Source organism: Gossypium raimondii, chromosome 8 (genome assembly GCF_025698545.1).
Source record: "Gossypium raimondii isolate GPD5lz chromosome 8, ASM2569854v1, whole genome shotgun sequence".
Taxonomy (NCBI): domain Eukaryota; kingdom Viridiplantae; phylum Streptophyta; class Magnoliopsida; order Malvales; family Malvaceae; genus Gossypium; species Gossypium raimondii.
In genome coordinates, this window is record NC_068572.1 from 56,050,117 (window position 1) to 56,069,787 (window position 19,671).

Here is a 19,671-nt window from a genome sequence, read left to right on the forward strand (position 1 = left end):
GAATCGATCCAAAAAAATCAATTGAATCGATTTTCTCTATTTATAAAATATATATTTTTAATAAATAATTTGATCTAACTAGACAAATTGATCAAACTGTGAACTGATAGCCTAACCGGTTCAACATCAATTCGTTATGAATACCTTGATCAAAACGATGAAACCCAAAATACTCACACTTGTAGAAGAAACCCTAAGAGAAAGAAGAAAGAAGAAAAATGAAAAGTAAAAATACATAAATATATATAAAGAGAAAATAATACTTTTCATTTTTTGTTGTCACATGACCATTTTTACTTAGTGATTTTTAAAAAAATAGACTTAACAGTGAAATTGGCAATCAAACTAGTGGAGGTATCAACATGAGAAAAAAGTAGTTTAAGTACCACCCGTGATAAAAAAAAACCAAAATGGAAAAAATGCATAATTTATGTATCAAATTGTATGTTAAGCTTTTTTTTAAATACACTTAAAGGTTTGGCTAACAATTAGGCTAATGGAAGTACCTAATTGGAAAAAGAATAGTTTAGAAATCACTTGTAAAAGAAAATGTTTAAGTATCAAAATGAAAAAATGTTATAGTTTAGGTACTAATTTATGAAATAAGCAATTAATTTAATAGTATAGAAGATAATAATAAAAAAATCCGAACAGTTTCCAAGTGACGGCAACAAACGGCTCTAAGGTTTGTCGTTTTCGTCGGTGCGTCACAACCACGCGCTGATTAAAAGGATCGTGGTCGACAACCACCATCAATTGCCCCCAAACAATATTTATTTTATTATTTTCTGGATTTTGTTAAGCATACATATTTTTTAATAACGGGTAAACTACGATAGTAGTCACCCAACTTTTGGTTAGTTTCCTTTTTTACCCAATTATTCGATTTTTTTTATTTATTGGTCGATAGAAAAATGATGTGACAACTTTTAAATTGGAATAATAGCAACTTTAGCCCTCAATATTTATATATTGTATCAATTTAGCTTTGGTTCTAAAAATTTAACCCTCAACGTTTACACATTGTGTAATTTGGTTTTCTTTTTCAATTTACTTTTCTTTGTGATCATTTTACCTAAAAACTAAAAACAAATCTATCAAATAAATTTGATTGAAATATACAAAAATGAAAACACCTATCAATCCAAGATAATTATTTCCGTATTTTCTCATCCTTTTAAAATTAACCCTTAATGTTACAAATAAAAGTAAAAGAAAAAAAATGACCAAATTGCACGATGTGTAAATGTCGAGAGTTAATTTTTTAAATCAATACTGAATTGACACAATATATAAATGTTGAGAGTCAAAGTTGTTACTATACAAAATTTAAAAGCTACCATGTTATATATTTGTTAGTAATTTAACGATTGGTGACCAAAAAGAAAAATTGAAATAGTTTGGTGACCAAAAAGAAAAAAGTTAAATTGTTAAAACATTTTGTATCTTTTTGTAGTTGAATGAAAAAAATACTAATAATTGAATGACTACTAATACAATTTACCCTATTTTTTAATAAAATAGTGAAGAAACTAATTTTATAATCTACAAGTACACTGTTTAGTAAATTCTTTTTCTTATTTTTTTAATACAAAAAAGAATCAGTATTACTATTCGTGTTTGCCTCTTTGCTGTAGCTACACTCAAGCAATAAAAGCACCTCCCACCTTCCCCCACTCTCAAAAAAATTTTCGTATATTTTTTCTCTTTAAATTTTATATACTCTCTATTCCAGATATCCTTTTCTTCCTTTCTATTTTCCTCACTTTCTCTCTTTTAGATCCCTCTTTTGCTTTTTCCCTTTTCTTTTTTTCTCTCTGGAAAGGAAAAAGAAAAGAAAAGAAAAGAAATTTTCTTTTTTGTTTTCTGCAATTCTGCGGTAGATCTTTGCCGCATTTCATGGATCTACAATCGCGGCGAGCTACATTGTCTTAATATTTTATTTTTTTCTAGGTTTTTTTTTTCTAGTTTTTTTTTTTTTAATTTTGTCGCTTGTTGGAGCAGTGGAGCTTCAGTTTTTGTTTGGTTATGAGGTGTGTTGTTTTGGACGGAGAGTTTGGACGGCGGAGAATGGTACAATGGAGCTTTAGGACTCACCGGTTGTTCTCTGACGAGGTTCGAGTTGGTATCTGTGTTTGACGATGGTTGTTTTGGACTCTGGTTCGGCGAGATAAGATGCCTGCTTTGATTCTGCTTCAGTTGCTTCTTGTTTACTTACTCAGCTTTCTCTCTTGTTCTTGTTTAGGTATTGTTCTTTCTGGATACTTGCTCTTTTTCTTTTAGTTAAATTTATTTTTAATCTACTTTGGTTACTGGAAAATATAGTAGCAAAACGGAAGAAATGTGGAGTAAAATTGAGTTCGAGATAAGCTTTAATTTTATTTGGAAACAAATAAAAACTAAACATACTTTATTAAGCTAAGTAGACTTTGCTGATTGGCTCTCCTATGGCTACTTATCTTTTCCACTATAAAGTTCTCCCTTTAGCTCAGTGCTCATTCTCTGGCCTTCGCCGAAAAAAAATGAACAGAAAAAAAAACAGATGCTTTGCTGTTTGAGTAATTGTTCCGTCTTCTATTTTATAGTTCCATATAGTATTAGGAAAAAAATAGCGAATTTGAAAAAAAATGAGGGAAAAAAATATGTTAGATAATTTATTAGTATTTTAGCCACTCAGCAACATGTCGTTCCGTGTTAGTTTTATGCTGGTTAACTGAAAAATTTGTGGTTAAGTGTGCTTATACCATGTTTCATGTATAAACATATATGATTTATTTCGTCATGGTGTCGTTTAAAAGGAAGTATGAGCGTTGAATATCTTATTAAAGAATGTTTTTAGCATTTTCTTTTGGGTATATCCTTTATGAGTAAAGGGTCAAAATCAGTCACTCTTGGAACTGTTAAAATCTTTGTACTAATTATCATATTTTTGTGAACTTGTAATATACAATTGTTACATGATCCATGCTAATAAAGGTGGTCGTTACCTTGTAGGCATACCCTTTTTGTTTTGTTATTGGTACTTACCAAATCGATATACCGTTTCGGGTTTTGTCGGCATCTGTTAAATATTTCATATATAGTCCATTTTCAAGTTTTCTACTAAAATATATATTATATGTAGATGCAAATTTATCTTTATCCGTTATATCTATATAAATGTAAAATTTCAAAATTATGAAGATCTAATAAATAAAAAGAACATAAAAATATTAGAAAAATAGTAAATTATTATTAATTAGGTTCATTAGTCTAATTTAATGAGTATATTTGATTTTTGAGTGAAATTATGAAAATAAAAATAATCATGAGTGAAAAACATTAGTAATTAGTTAAACGAATAAAAAGGTTATACTAAAATAAAATAATATTGTAAGATTGTTTTTCTTCAGAACCAATACTTGTTGGCCAGTAATGATAGCTGTAGCTGAAATAAAGGCATGAACATGTATCAGTGCAGTGATTAAGTTAACTATGGTTCATGATGGAAGATTGATATCATTGCCATTTTATTTTTCTTTATTTTCAGAGCTGCAAGTATTCTCGTATCCTTTACAACCAGTGCACCGGTTGTCTGCTGTGGAAACAATAGTTGACCATGGTAATGATTTATTTTCATTTATATAAATGTTAATGTAGTCAAATAAAGTTCTTTTTATTTTGCCTCCTGTCTATACTTGAAAGAACTTACCATTTATATCCAAATAGGTGGAGCTTGATGTAGAAATGTAGTATCATGAAGAATGTTAACTGAAGGTCTTTAAAGAAAAGGAACTTTAGAGTAATATGTGTTTTCTTGTGGCCTAAGCTATTATCGTCCTGAAGTGCTTTACCATGCCTTAAGCTACTGAACTTGCTCTTAGCCATGTGTCTTCATGAACACCACATATTTGGCAAGTATAACAAATGACTGAAAATATTCAAAGAGGCATATTTTGTCTACTTCTTGTTGATGGAGTGGCATGTACCTGCTGAAAAATTGTTGTCATTTTTTACTAGTTTAGGATTTCTGTTATACAGTTGTATATGTTCTTCTCACTAATTGTTTTAGCCAAAAAAATGATATCATAAGACGATTTGCCTCTTCTGAGTTTTGTCTATTTATGAAGCATGTGTTAGTTATCAGATATGCTCTTCTTGTTCGTTTATGCTATCTGGTTCTCTCCCCTCAGTGTATCTGATCTTTAGAAAGCTCAAGCGGAAGCTCTTTGTTGATCCTCCTGTTAGTTGTTTGGGCATATAACCCAATATGCTAAATTCATAACTAACAGAAGGCAAACAGTACAAGGTCAACTTGTTATATTTACCAATTTGCTATAGATGTTTGGGGCTGGTTAATGGGTGATTTTTAAAGGCATTCTAACTTCCCTTTCATTACTGTGCATTATTGCTTTTCACATGGATTACCAATAAGGTTGCTCCACTCCTAGCAGCTAGGTTGATTTCAATGCGTGTGTTATTTTCTCAACCAAGATCATCCCAAGATCATGGTAATCCTTCCTTTGGACCAGCCACTGCGCCTGCACCTTCTCCTATCTATCAAGGTACTTATTGCAATCCATTTCCAGCACCTTGCTACTACATTAATGCTATCATGTGGCTGATGCATATTGCATTGCAGCTCCTGTTGCTAGCCCCAGTAGGCACTTGGTACCCAGACATCGTCATGGTGGTCATCATCATCGTCATCATGTTAAACCCCGAACAGATGCTCCATCTCCTTCAGAGCAAGGTAACTTGCTATGGTCCTTAAGCAGTATCTAGAGGAGATGGCCTCTAATGCTCGGTTTCTCTTTTGTCCCAAAAGAAAAAGAAATTACTGTTTAAATTTTAACCTTAATTGAGGGAACTACAAACATATTGCTAGTCTAGGGGATTATGGTGATGTTGATTTACTTTGTTTAAATACATGTATAGTTTCTTTTGCTTCTTTGTGGTTTTTGATTATTAAACTTGTCAGGTTGCGATCAAAAATGCGTGGACCCACTTACTGCAACCCCTTTTGGTTCACCTTGTGGTTGTGTGTTCCCTATGAAAGTCAAACTTCTTCTATCTGTAGCTCCTTATGCTGTTTTCCCTGTGATGAATGAGCTAGAGATTGAGGTTGCTGCAGGCCTATACTTACAACAAAGTCAAGTGAAAATCATGGGTGCTACTGCTGATGCTCAAGATCAAGGGAGAACATTGGTGGAGATTAACTTGGTTCCACTTGGAGAGAAGTTTGATAATACAACTGCAATACTTACATCTGACCGGCTTTTGCACAAAAGACTGTCTCTAAATTCAACTCTTTTTGGAACATATGATGTGGTATCCATCAGTTATCCAGGTAGTGATCTGTTTTTTTTTAGATAACTTAACGTCATGCTATTTTGTTGTTATGTCATGGTTATAACTTGAAAACATGTTATCAGGGGTTCCTCCTTCACCGCCATATGGTAATATTTTCGGGAGTGGTCCAACTGGAAGTACTGGAGATCTCCCAATCACAGCTAATTTTGTTAACAAGAACCAAAAGATGAACATCAGGATTATTGCCATTATTGTTTTATCTGCTTTTGTGCTCTTATTGGTTTTAGCTGGAGCAATCTCTGTCCTCATAAAATGGAGGAAGGTTAGAAGACCGTCCAATGCTGTTGGTCCAGCTTTTCCTTCCTCATTGAACAAAAGATCTGGTAGGTTTACTAGTTGGCTTTATGTTTGACATTTAGATTCTGTTGCATGGAATTGCAATGTAATGCGATGCTGGTAACTGGTTTTCCACTATTGCTGTTTAGGCACACACACACACGCACAATCCTAAGCTGGTATATCTTTATGTATTTTAATGGTTAATTTCTCTTAAAGCTGTGAAGTTTGAATATGCAATAATTGGAATTTTGATGCCTGGATCTAAGCTAGTTACATTTCCTTGTTTGGATGGACTAATTTGATGCATGTGAAGTTGGAATATATGATAATCTCTCCTTTGTGTTAATGCAGGCATTGGTTCTATGCTGTCAAGCAGTATAACAAGCTCTCCATCAATGTCACTCATTTCCACCATGGCTACTTGTGCTCTCCCGGTTAAAACATTTACACTTGTTGAGCTTGAGAAGGCAACAAGCAACTTCAGTTCAATGAGGATACTCGGTGAAGGAGGATTTGGACGTGTTTACCGTGGTGTTATGGGAGATGGAAGTGAGGTAGCTGTTAAGTTACTTACAAGAGATAATCAGAATGGAGACCGTGAATTTATTGCAGAAGTGGAGATGCTAAGCCGATTGCACCACCGCAATCTTGTCAAACTTGTCGGTATATGTATTGAAGGACGCATACGCTGCTTGGTGTATGAACTTGTTCCAAATGGAAGTGTGGAATCACACTTGCATGGTATGATTTCCTTATCAAATTTGTCTGTTTCGTTTATTGGCCTGATTGCTTGTTCAATTATCCTGAAATATGTTGCCTAGGTCATGACTGTTGCAATGCTATCCAATATATATGTATATAAATATGCAATTCTAGTTTGACAAAGATGGATTGACCTTTAATCCAAGTTTCCTTTATATTGTTGGTTTAGGTGTTGACAAAAACAAAGGACCTCTCGATTGGGATGCACGGCTGAAGGTTGCCCTTGGAGCTGCTAGAGGATTAGCTTATCTTCATGAAGATTCTAACCCTCGAGTGATTCACCGAGATTTTAAGGCTAGTAATGTTCTATTAGAAGATGACTTTACCCCAAAGGTCTCAGATTTCGGTTTAGCAAGGGAGGCAACTGAAGGAAGCCAGCACATTTCTACCCGAGTCATGGGAACTTTTGGGTAATTATTCATTTTTGCGTTAATTATCATATGTTAGCATTAAATTTCCTTGAAACGTATTACATACTTCTACATGTCTTCCAACTTACCGGAGAAGGGAGAGTAATAAGTATCAAAAGTTAATTCATGCGAATTTTATGAATTGATCCATAAAAACACTTTCGCTCTTCAAAATATTGTTAAAGGTGAAATTTGTGAATTTGCAGATATGTTGCTCCCGAGTATGCTATGACGGGGCATCTACTTGTTAAGAGTGATGTTTACAGTTTTGGGGTTGTGCTTCTTGAGCTTTTAACCGGAAGAAAACCTGTGGATATGTCCCAACCTCAGGGACAGGAAAATCTCGTAACTTGGGCACGGCCACTACTAAGCAGTCGGGAAGGTGTAGAACAGTTGGTAGATCCTTCCTTGGCTGGGACATATAACTTTGACGACATGGCTAAGGTGGCAGCCATAGCGTCCATGTGTGTTCACCCTGAGGTGACTCACAGACCTTTTATGGGTGAAGTTGTGCAGGCTCTGAAGCTTATATACAACGACACTGACGAAACTGGCGGGGATTGTTGTAGTCAAAAGGAGTCCTCTGCCCCCGAATCGGACTTTAAAGGAGATTTAGCCCCTTCTGATAGCAGTTGGTGGAATGCTGGTGCGGTTACCCCCAGTTTAACTTATGGACGATCCTATCCTTTCGTCACAATGGACTATAGTTCTGGTCAACTTGACGAAATGGAAAACCGACCGTTCTCAACTTCAAGTTTGTTTGGAGATAGAACATCGTTACCAATTAGACACGGTAACAGATCAGGTCCATTGAGAACGGTCCGAAGCAAGCCAAGCTTTTATACATTAAGAGGGAGCATGAGCGAGCATGGGGGACTCCTTCCGAGACGAATTTGGAGCGACTCCAATTAGGTTTGAGCATTTCTTTTCCCAACTATTTTTTTTTTGAATTGTACAGAGATCGAAAAGGCCAGGGTGTGGTTGATGGGTAGCAGAATTTCGGGGATTCCAGAGTGTTTCCATGTTCGTCGAGGAGAGAGATCCGACCTTAGCTACTTTATTTTTAAGTCTTGATTCCTTACCATACAAAAAAAAATGGAGATGTAAGTTGAAAACTTCTCGACTGTTTTTATGTTAATTGGCAAGAAAAAAGAGTTAAATTTCTTATGATCCAATGCTGAATCTTTTTTGCTACAAACCATGGGGTTGAATTGGGTTAATCGCTCTTGCAAACAAAAATATCATTCCTTTTTTTGATCATTTCATGTAGCAATGCAAACTAAATGAGGTTAGGATTTGGAACTGTTTTTAATTCAGGTGGAATTTAAATTTTGTTAAACTAAGAAAATGATGATTATGGGTTTTAAATTAATAATTTCTTTGTACGTACGCTACACTAACAGTATATGTTTGAATAACTAAAAGAATATGAATGAACTGAAAAAATAAATATATTCATATAAAGCCATAGAGTTGCATCTTAAAATCTCGAGATAAAATATAGATGAAACCCTAAGCCAAATAAATTCTTTGAGTTTTATTTTATCATCTTAATTCAATTTGAATCTTTTTTAAATCGAGTTGAATAAAATGAAATTTGAGTCGTGCAAAACTTAAGGGTATTCATATTACAAATCTAATTAGAACCGCTCGTTTTTTATCAGAAGCTTGTAATTTAGTTTTTGATGCGGCAAGTAAGGGAAAACAATTCTTAATTGTTGGTACCAAAAATAAAGCCGCTAATTCGGTGGCGCGGGCTGCAATAAGGGTTCGGTGTCATTATGTTAATAGAAAATGGCTCGGTGGTATGTTAACAAATTGGCTCACTATAGAAACGAGGCTTCATAAGTTCAGGGACTTGAGAACAGAACAAAAGACAGGGGGTGACTCAACCGTCTTCTGAGTCAAATAGAGTGAAATTGTTTGAGTTAAAGTTAAAATTTTAAACACCAAATTAAAATATTGTTATAGTATAACTTATTTCATATTAGAGTACATAAATTTAAAACCACATAAACTTGAATTTAAATTAATTATTTAGGTCCCAAAATTATTATTTTAAAAAAAAATTAAAATTTTAACTCTCTTTATATATTATAAAAAATTTTAAAAATATAAAATTTAGAATTTTTATAAATATGTTGAATTTTAAAAAGTATTTTAATTTTTTTATATTTTTGTTGAGAGTGAAAGAGCAATTTGTTCATTTTCAAAATTGTTAGGGACTAAATTATGTTATTCAAGTTATTTGAATTGCAAAATTAAACTTAATTCGAACTTAAATTACTTATTCAAACAACTTGAATAACTTAATTTAATTAACTCAAAATTTAAACCAATTTTAAATTGAATAGAGTTTTATTCATCTTTGGCTATCGTGCCATCCTTTACTCTCTCTTTTTTTTTTTTTTTTTGTTACGTATAATATTAAATTTTTTAAAGCCGAAGGACTCGCCAATATCAAAGGAGCTAAGCTTTTGGAATGTTTGAGAGGCGGACACGTGATCATTTTATAAGGTGGAGGCGATTCCTTGGGCTTGATGGTTGGGCTATGCTTTTGCGGCAGTTTCGGCCAATAATAATAAATGTTTTTTTATATAAAAGAATCTAAAATATTAATTAATTATGAAAAAATTTTATACGAAAACATCAGTTTGTTATAGTATTAGTCGGTATAGCCTGACTAACTGGCGGCACGACCCCACTTTTCTCCCTAATCATGATTCAATCATCAAAATTTAAAATATATATTTTTTGATATCGTCACTGTGTCTGGTGGAATCCGTATGTTTTTTCGAAATACTTGTAAAAAATACAAGTATTCATAGTGGAGAAAAAAGGAGGAAAATATTTTTAATGGGTGTCGCTAGTCTATCAGGCAGCACCAATCGAATTTTTTTTAAAAAAAAATTGCTACCAATGAAAAAAGGAAAAAAATAATTTTTTATCATGAAAGGCGTCACATTGCAGCTCGGACTCCCTGTTGACAATGATGCTGTCATGGGTTCAAGTAAAGTATTCGAACCTGTAGCACTCTGCTACCACCTGCTTGGACGCTCGCCCTTTGGTGGTGAAACTAGGTTTACCAGTTTGAAATTTTATTGGTTAAAAAAAATCTGAAACCTTATCGAGTTGTGTCATTGAGTGGGAGAAGATGTGCGCCGCTCGAGCGTATATACTGCAATTGATAGGGGGTACTTATGCCAGACACAAATAATAAAGTCCACATGATGTACTTGTCTCTATTGACTTATTTGCATGCTACATGTTCGTACAGTTGGGGCTCAACAGTATTAGCAACATTGTATCATGAGCTTTGTCGGGAGGCAAAGCATGATACACAAGATATAGATGAGTGTCTGATACTGCTATAGTTCTGGACATTGTACAGGATGTTATTTTTGGCATCAGTGAGTCATTAATCACATGTGTTCCCACTTGTAAATAGGTAAAAAAAAATTAAAACTTCAATCAATAATTTTTTTCTTCTGAAAATGTATTCTAACAAGTTTGCTTTATTTTTAGATGGTTTATTTGTTCGAATATCGAGAAGTTCAAAACCCTTTTCGTATACTGACAAATAATTGAGAAATATGTCGTGGAGGAGGTAAAAAAAATTTCAAAACAAAATTATATTTATGTCATCTATAATTACTTTGTTTATGTTATTTGACTCATGTCACTACAACCATGTTATTAATTGTGCAGTTCGTGTGAATGCCATATACTGTGCCGAATGTTTTGACTATCATTCCCCTATGGGCTCACAACGATTCACTCGTGTGATACATTAACACACCCGTGTTGAAATTTTCAACTGTTGAGTGGTACAACGGGAATCGAGTTCTACGACACTTTGGGTGCAAACAAGATGTTTCGGACATTTCACCTAACTTTGACAGTGTCCATGAAATTAATAAGAGGGTAAAAGAAGCAAACAATTGGACATCGAAACATCAACAATAAAGTGCGATCAAAGTTTCCACATCTTCATCATCTACAAGTTTCATCTCCTTATATTTACAGTTTTGATGAAACTGAAAATTTGTAGAATAGTTTGAACATCCTCTTCCCACAACATCGAGCTATTTTTACACTAATATTTTGTTTTATATCTTCGACTTTTACATTCTTATTAAACTTTATTCCTATTTACTGACGAGATTCAAATATATAATCAACTGCTGTTTGTAAAATTATCCTTGAAATGAACGTATAAAAAGAATTGATTATTCGTCTTTGATACAATATTTGTAAAATAAATAAAAATAAAAATAGATTTTATTTAAAAAAATAGTAGCTCCTATTAGAAAAATGTATAATTTCAAACAAATAATTACAAACTAATCTTATAAGCTTGAATTTGATTTTTAAAAATTAAACACAAATTTTTCTTCTTTCTTTTTCTCAGTTTTCTTCCCTCCTAAACACAAATCTTCCACTCTTTTCTTCTTTCTCTTGAATAGATACAAAAAGCTTAAACAAAAACCAAAATATTAAACATATACAAATTTTTGGCCGGGGTGGGGTTCGGCGACACCACTAATAATTTTTTTTCAAAAAAAAAAAATACTGGTGTTGCTTGACACACCAGTGACACCCATTAAAATTTTTTTTCCTGTCAACTTGCCACTAGTGCTGCTTGACATACCGATGACACCAAATAAAAAAATTCACCTGTGCCACCTGACTCACCGACGTCAGCAATTAAAAAAAAATTTCCTTTTTATTATTGACACACTTTAAGAAAAAAATTGACAGGTGCCATCTAACAAACCAGTGACACTCATTAAAATATATTTTTCTCTTTTTTTTCTCCACTGTTAATACCTATATTTTTCACATGTATTTCAAAAAACATACAAGTGTCACCTGACACAGTGGCAACACCATTTTTTTTAACACTGATGATTGAGTCATGATTAGGGAAAAAGTAGGGCGGTGTCGCCGGTTGGTCAAACGACACTTTATAACAAACGAATCATTTTTGTATATAATTTTCCCACCAAATTATTTTCGTAATGAATTAATATTTTTGAGTTATTTATATTAAAAACTAATAATAATAAGGCTTAATACATTTTTTGGCTTCAGAATTATAGTTAAATTATCACTTTAATATTTGTATTATTTTTCAATCAATTTAGCTCTGTACTTTTTTTATGTATACTCCATTACTCTATCAATATTTTCATTAAAAAATATTTTATCTAATCAAATATTATCACTCGTAAAAAGAATCTAAAATTTTATATAAAAGATTCTATAGAAAATGCAAAAAAAATCCTAAAATTTTATAAAACCACAAATTTTTGAAGTTTAGCGTAGTTATAATTTTAAAATATGTTTTATAATTTTAAAATTATATTTTTGGATTTTTCAGATTTTAATGATTTTAGAAATATTTTAAATAATAATAAAATTATTTTTCACCTCTCAAAATGATAAAAATTTAATTTAATCATTCAAAATTATAAAAATATAAATTATTAAAATAATAAATTACATAAATACTACTCCCATCCCTCGTCAAACAAATTTTCTTGCGATGAAATGAAGTAATAAAGCTAATAATAATAAAAATAATAAGAGCGAAGAGTTCGTGCGTGGCCGTGGGTCCATCACTCACGGAATCAATCAATCTACGTGCATGTCTCAATCTATATATTTAAAAAAAATATTTGTCCTACTGATTTTTTTTCCTCTTTCTCGATCGTTGAAATGTCCCAATGATTTCCCCATATCCAAGCATCAATTACATCATTCTTCTTTTAAAAATATATAATTTCTTTATTAAAAAAAATTTAAAAATATCTTTCCATATTTAAAATAAGTTATACTAATTTTGGGTACTTGAATTTTTAAATAAATAATATATATTACCTTCACCAATTATATATATTGATAATGTTATTGATTGAGTCGATGTCATGAGTTAACTCTACATCAACTTAAAATTGATGATAGGAGTGCATTTAATATTCTTAATCTGATGCATTTATGTGTTTAAATTTCGTTTTACTCACAATTTAATCTATTTTTCCATTTTAACATAGTACGTATTGCATGTATCTTTATAATTAATTAATTGTAAACCATACATTTTACTATTTTTAAAAGTTATTCTTAAACACTGTCATATTCTAAATACGAATTTTACACGCATAATAAAATTTCTAGTTAAATTTAAACGTCACAAAACTATTTTAAACATACTAATAATAACTTATCCTTCAACTTTAAAAGAAATGCTCATCAACCATTTTCATGGGTTTTGGCCTGTTCAATTTTATTTTATTTTGCTTCAATTTAATTTACATTGTTGTTATTATAATTTACTTTCTTAAAAATAAGTTTTAAAGTAATTAATCAATTAAATTGACATTCAATTGACTTATAATATCGATTTAGTAAATAATTTAAAATAAATTTCTTTTTTAATCATTCAGTTACGAAAAGTTACAAAATAGTTGTTGACACCATTTTTTAAATTTAGAAAAAAGAGGGATCGACTTTTAAAAATGAAAATGGGAGTCTCCACTGATCTCTTATTAAGGTGTGATCGGTTCACCATTAAAAATAAATTTTAGGTCTGCGAGATTTGAGAAAATAGGTCCGGGAGTCGGTTAGCACGAGGAAGGGTTAGCACCCTCGTAACGCCCAAAATTGATACCGAATCGATTGTTTAACATCTTAGTGTCAAAACTTTGAAAAGATTTTAAAATACGATCCTTTGAAAAGAAAATTTGAGTAAAATGAATTGGACGATGATATTCACTTATTTCAAAGAAATAAATCGTCACACTCAGTAAGTTAGAGTGCAACATTTTAAATCCTCAAAATTAAATTTATTTCCTAACTTTTAAAACCTATGCGTTTTGAGAAGGATATCAGATTATTTGGGTCAAATGAGAAAATCAAAACCCAGTAAGTTAGGGCTCGATTTCACAAAATTCCTAAATATCGAATATTGCCTTTATTTTGATTTTGTTTAAAAAAAATCCTCGTCTCGAGAAAACAACATGTCATATCCAATGCGTTAAGACACAACATGTCGAATTCCCGATAATGAGCTTTTTATTTATGTTTAACTGGTTTCATTGCAAGATAAATACTTGGCTATCTAAATTCGTCGTAAAGAATTGAAGCCCAGTGAGTTAGGGCGCAATCCTCTCGAGAATCGTGAAAACCGAGCACTTTAAAAATTTAGAAAAATAAAATGATTTGAATGCTTCAATGAAGCACCATTTTAAAACAAATGTAATATGATTAAATGTTGAAGTTCGATGTACAAAATAGTTGAATGAGCAATAGATAAATGCAAATAAGAATAGCAACAATGATTTTAATCACATTATACAAATAATAATATCAAAACTCGAAATCTAAATAAACCTATCATCTATCTTGAAAGGTACACTAAGACAAAGACAATATAATTAATATATTCTATATATGAGAAATTACAATAAATTATATACATGACTTCCAAATAGACTTAAGGAGAAAAATAACAACATTGAATAATAGCATTTAAAAAAAAGAAAAATTACTATGCAAACATTTAGCATATAGAACTTTAAGATATAACCTAAAACAAAATATTAAAATATATACAAATTTTATCAAATTCTTATAGAAATATATATTAGTAAATAATGAATCAAATAATAACATGTTAAGTTTGAAAGTAAAAGCATGTAATGGATTAAAAATAATGCATGATAAACTTAAAACAAGTTAATGATGATTTCAAAAAATACAGCATACTACATCTTAAAACTATATTAATAATAGGTTTAAAAGTAATGTCAAACTAAATATTAAAATAGGCCGTAAATAAGTATATTAAAATAAGTACTAGTGCGATTTAAAATTATTCTATTAAAGACCAAGCTGAAATTAAGACATAATCTAAAATATAAAGAAGAAATAAGAGTAATAATAATAACAACAATGGAGTTGGAATCTAAATAAAACACGAAACTATAAATAAAATGAAGAATATAGATGAACTAAATTTATAATTAACTCAGAACCGAGGGACTGAAACAACAATTAAACGCAAAAACTTGGGCGTTCAAACTCGGTCAACGAAAACTAGGGGTGAGCATTCGATCGAATCGAATCGAAAATTTTCGAGTTAATCGAGTTTTCGAATCTCATTTTATCATCCTAACTTTATTTGAAATTTTATCGAATCGAATCGAGTGAGATAGAAATCGAATCGAATCGAATCGAATTATTTGTTCGAGTTAAGTTTAAAAATAAAATAAAATTATTGTTGTTTATTTTTATGTAATTTTTCAAAAATAATTTTCTTTAAAGTTTTTAAACATAATCATACAACAAAAATTGAAGTAAATAAGTGAATAAATAAAAGTAACACAACATCAACCCAAATAAACAACATGATTCCAAATAAATAACAAACATAATACAAAAGATTATAATAAAAACATAAGTAAAAGTCCAAGTAAATAGCATGAGTCGAAATAAACAACATTATAATAAAAAACAAAACATAAGCATCAAGCTTACTTGTCTTCAATAATCAATTGTTTGAAATTTACTAAAAGTCATCCAAACGCCATTTCATACTTCACGTTTTATTGAACATATATACCAACCAGAACTTGGGGTTCATATCATTTGCAATCAACTTTGCTGTAATTGCAATCAACCTCGATATTTACACATTTTTGTGTGTGTATATTCAAGTGAATTGGATGAGTAAAAGAGAGAGAAATAAGGTATATAAATGCCCAAACATCAAAAGAACAATGAGATTAATGAAAAATTGTCTATAGTCACAATCATCAAATGCAAGTTCAACAAATAGTTCCATCCTAAACATAAGTAAAATCCTAATCTGAAATCGATGCTTCGAACAAGTTGGAAGAACACAGATCCATAAAGTTAGACCACAAATACAATTTTTAAAGTTTATGCTACAATATGTAGGACAACTAGGGATTATTAGATACCGTTAAGTTGACCGATTAAAGTGTTGAACTATATTGTGAGAAAAACAAGGGAAATAGGGATTTAACAGTGTAACATTTTATCCTTTCAGTATGTTAGGAAGCCAGTCGACTTGAATCATAGAAAAAAGATGGCTCTTTCACATTCCATATACCTAGCCTCCCTTTACAAGATCTGAATCCAAATCCTCCAAGTTGAAGTCCCAAGTTCTAAAAATTATAGTGTTCCTTTATTTACTTGAAATAAGGTTCACCTAAATGTTGAAGACACAAGGTGAGGGTGTTTTTAGCTTTGAATCTTGTACCTTTCATCCTATTATTTCCACCTAATTTCATCTTTCTAAGTTTGTTGAATCCTTTATGAAGCATATCAACAGCATGCATGCTAAGGTAGTAAGGTTACATTAAAGGTAGCTATTTTATGAATTATGAAGTTACAATTAATATGCTTCTTCCATTAGGATTTAAATACCGGTGGGAGTGTAATAGTATTGAATTTAAAACAGTTAAACATTCCATCAAGAAATTCTATGTTAAACAGTTACAACTAATATGTAAGCCTTTTACAATAGTAATTAGCTAAAGGCAAATGTGTATACCGCATCACGTAAAAAGAACACAATACAATTATGAAGACCAAAAAGCAAAAAGAAAAGGAATAAATCAAATTTGGATACAATTAAACAAATATGCAAGGACGACATGCAGACACATAAACATATTGCTTACTTGTACAAGTGAAGGCTTATATCGCACTTCAGCTTTGGGAAAGGCATGCCGTTAAATGGAGATGTCCGAACTAGTATATCTAAAATCATCATCTTCTTTTAGCCATTCAACATATGCAAAAGAATGTTTTGAGGGCCTACTATCTTGCAAAATGAAGGGGTATAGAAGAAATTATTAGTGGCAAAAATGAACTACTCCAAGGAATCGATAGGCATTATGCATCGCAAACCAAGCTATGCAACTTTCTAGCACGCCATCAATATCAATCATTTACTTGCATTCAAGAAATACTCTGCTGTTTTCCAAACAACATACGACTTGAGTACTTTAAAAAGAAAGGAGGAATGGGAGGGAAAGAAGAGAACAAAAAAGACCAAACTATACTATCTTCTACAATTAATCAATATGCTGGAAGGAACTAAGCACCAAGAGAGTGCTGAATGAAGATAGGAAAAATATGCCTGTACATACATGGAAAAGCATATGAGAACTATATGCATTTTCAATTACTAAAATTTTTGTAGTTTAAATTTGAAAATAACTGTACAAGGTCAAAAATGAAGCAAGCACTAGCATTTGCAACCTAATATTTCATTTTCGTTAGCAAAAAAAAGGGATACACCCTTTTGTTTAGTCGAGCATGAAAAATCAAATGAGCAGAAAAACAATGTCGATTCATCACCAAATTATGGAGTGGTAGAATATGACAGTAATCACAATGCTCAAATCGCCTTGAATAATGGAACGTAACTATTTATTCAATTATTAATTAATAAAAAATGCAATGGGCGTCGACAAAGTACACATGCGTTAATCCCTTGTTCGTTTATATAGATTCGCCATGTATGTCCAAACCACGAAAATAAAATTAAAAATAAATAAATGAAACGCTGGTAGAAGCGGAAGAAAGGAGTTTGGTTATCGACGATTTGAGTTTGGATTTGGTCCTCAAAGCTTGGATTTGAGTTTGGTTTATGTACTGAAAACTATATCCGAGTTTCGAAAGAAGTTTCAAGATTAAAAATGGGTTTCAAAGGTTATCCAAGATTACGGATTATCTTCAAAGATTGGAAGATGAGATGAAGAAAATTGATGGATCAGTGTAAGGAGGAAGAAATACAGTGTAAGGAAAGGAATAAAAGTTAACATACCTTTGAAATTCAAAGGTAGAATACGTAGAACGGTAGAAGCACTGCTCTAAGCTAACCTCTGATTCTGGAATTGGGCGGAGCCGTGTGGAGGACCGGAGGTGGATCGGTGGAGGTGGATTGGGAAAAAAAAGGGAAGAGGAAGAGGGCACGGGCTGCTTAGGGATTTTAGAAGTGACTTTTGTTTTAAATGTAGTGTATTTTAAAAATAAAAAATATATTTTAAAAATAAAAAAAATATGGTTTATATTCGAATTATTCGAATTCGAAAATTCAACTCGACTCGAACTCGAAATTCGAAAAAAAATTTGAATTAATTCGATTAACTCGATTCGTTTAACTCGAAATTCGAATTTTTTTCGAATCGAATCGAGTTTTGCTCACCCCTAACGAAAACGATGCCGTTTGGTCGCAGATTAAAATGAAATCAGAATAAAATATGCGGCGAAATTTAAAAATCCTGAAGAAAAACTGATTTAAAATAAAATTCAATGCAAAGGGACCAATTGCAAAATAAACCATCGCACAAAAACGCGAGGATCCTTCCCTTGGGTTGGGTCACCGCGCGAATACCAGCTTCATACGACGCCGTTTTTGAGACCACCAAACTCGGCCTCAAACGACGCCGTTTCTAGCTATATAAAAACTGAAACAAACCCTAATCTAAGCAGACTGTTCACCATTTTTTAAGAAAGAAGAAGAAAAAAAACCTAAAATGAACAGACCCTCTACGTCGCATCTGTAAATCAACTGTTGAGGGGACCTTCAACCCTCGTCCGACTCCGATTGTGACGGAGCGAACGAAAATCAGGTAAATCCCTCGCCCTTCCTCTGTTTCTTTTTCTTCAATAGTAAATAAAAGAAAAAAAATCAAAGAATCTGGAAAACCAAAAACGAGAGAAGAAAAAAAACTCAAAATCACCTTCCTCAAACTGATTTCTTAATTTTTTTTTGTATTTCAGTGTCCATGTCCTTTACAAATGCTGAAAATGGCCTTTTTATGGCCGAAAAATGACAGAATGAAAATAAAAATAAAGTTACAGAAGAATATTGCCCTATTTACTGTATTTTTTGCTATCCTTTGCTGTTGTTTTTGTGTTTGTTTTGGCTTGTTTGCTTGTGTGCAGGTACAGCCGTACGGGGCAGTGGACGTGGAGGCGTGGCATGTGGCAGTGGCGCACGTACGAGGGAAGGCCGAGAGGTGCTACTGTCGCGGCGCTGGGAGCCATTGCTGCTAGCTGCTAGGGTTTTCTGATTTAGTTAGGCTAGGTGTTGGGCTAGGTCTTCTGATTTAGTGGGCTAAGTTAAATTTTGGTTGTAATTTTGGCCTAGGCTGATTTGGGCTAAGTGTAATTAGGTTTGAGGCTTAATGTAATCTAGGTTTGGATGTAATACTGGACTGTATTGGACTTTTATTATATTTATTATATATATATATATTATATTTGGGTTTTAATTTTGGGCTCGGACAGGGCAAAATTTGGGTATTACAATAGTCACTCAACTATCAGTAAAATTGAATAGTTAAGTGACCATTTTGTCACTTTTATAATTGGGTAACCAAAAAGAAATTTATTAATAGTTGGATAACCATTTTATAACTTTCCATAGTTGAGTCATTAAAAAAATACTAATAATTAGATGACTATTAATATAGTTTACCCAAAATTTAATATATAGTATAAATATTAAAACTTTTAATTAAATTAAATAAAGAATTTTATTACATAAATAATAATTCAAGCACCATTGATACACAAAATTTTTCCCAAACCCCAACTCAGTTAAATTCAAAGCTATTTGGTTGTAATACCATTTACTATTAACTCAAAATTAATACTTTATTATACTATAAAAGAATTAATACTTTGGGTGTGACCAGGCCATACACATGGGTGCAATTAAAGAAGATTCCAACATTAATGGAGAAACACATAAAGCTTGGGGTAGGTCCCCTACCAAAAAATAAAAAAAAAATCTATGTATTGCATTTTATTTTTCTATTAA

At 31.8% G+C, this 19,671-nt stretch overlaps 1 protein-coding gene across 3 annotated transcripts; it reads left to right on the top strand.

The window, feature by feature from the left end:
• Nucleotides 1-1,701: 1,701 nt before the first annotated feature.
• On the top strand, nucleotides 1,702-7,978 carry LOC105792328 (receptor-like serine/threonine-protein kinase ALE2). Of its 3 annotated transcripts, none has more exons than XM_052635097.1 (9): nucleotides 1,702-2,245; nucleotides 3,530-3,601; nucleotides 4,431-4,544; nucleotides 4,622-4,732; nucleotides 4,961-5,329; nucleotides 5,415-5,675; nucleotides 5,983-6,372; nucleotides 6,563-6,803; nucleotides 7,010-7,978. In XM_052635097.1, the coding sequence occupies exons 1-9, from the start codon at nucleotides 2,176-2,178 to the stop codon at nucleotides 7,713-7,715; spliced, it is 2,334 nt and encodes a 777-aa protein (XP_052491057.1). In that variant the 5' UTR covers nucleotides 1,702-2,175; the 3' UTR covers nucleotides 7,716-7,978. The 3 variants fall into 3 exon arrangements, with proteins under 3 accessions (XP_052491057.1, XP_012476302.1, XP_052491058.1); XM_012620848.2 differs by having other exon boundaries at nucleotides 1,704-2,245; nucleotides 4,434-4,544; XM_052635098.1 differs by lacking the exon at nucleotides 1,702-2,245 and having other exon boundaries at nucleotides 3,552-3,601; nucleotides 4,415-4,544.
• Nucleotides 7,979-19,671: the final 11,693 nt, after the last annotated feature.

What these genes read in the sequence shown, in the direction of transcription:
- LOC105792328 (XM_052635097.1), top strand. Translation starts at nt 2,176, where the DNA reads ATGCCTGCTTTGATTCTGCTTCAGTTGCTTCTTGTTTACTTACTCAGC. An exon ending in GGTATCCATCAGTTATCCAG is followed by an intron (nt 5,330 to 5,414) that starts GTAGTGATCTGT and finishes ACATGTTATCAG; the next exon opens with GGGTTCCTCCTTCACCGCCA. An exon ending in TGTGGAATCACACTTGCATG is followed by an intron (nt 6,373 to 6,562) that starts GTATGATTTCCT and finishes TTGTTGGTTTAG; the next exon opens with GTGTTGACAAAAACAAAGGA.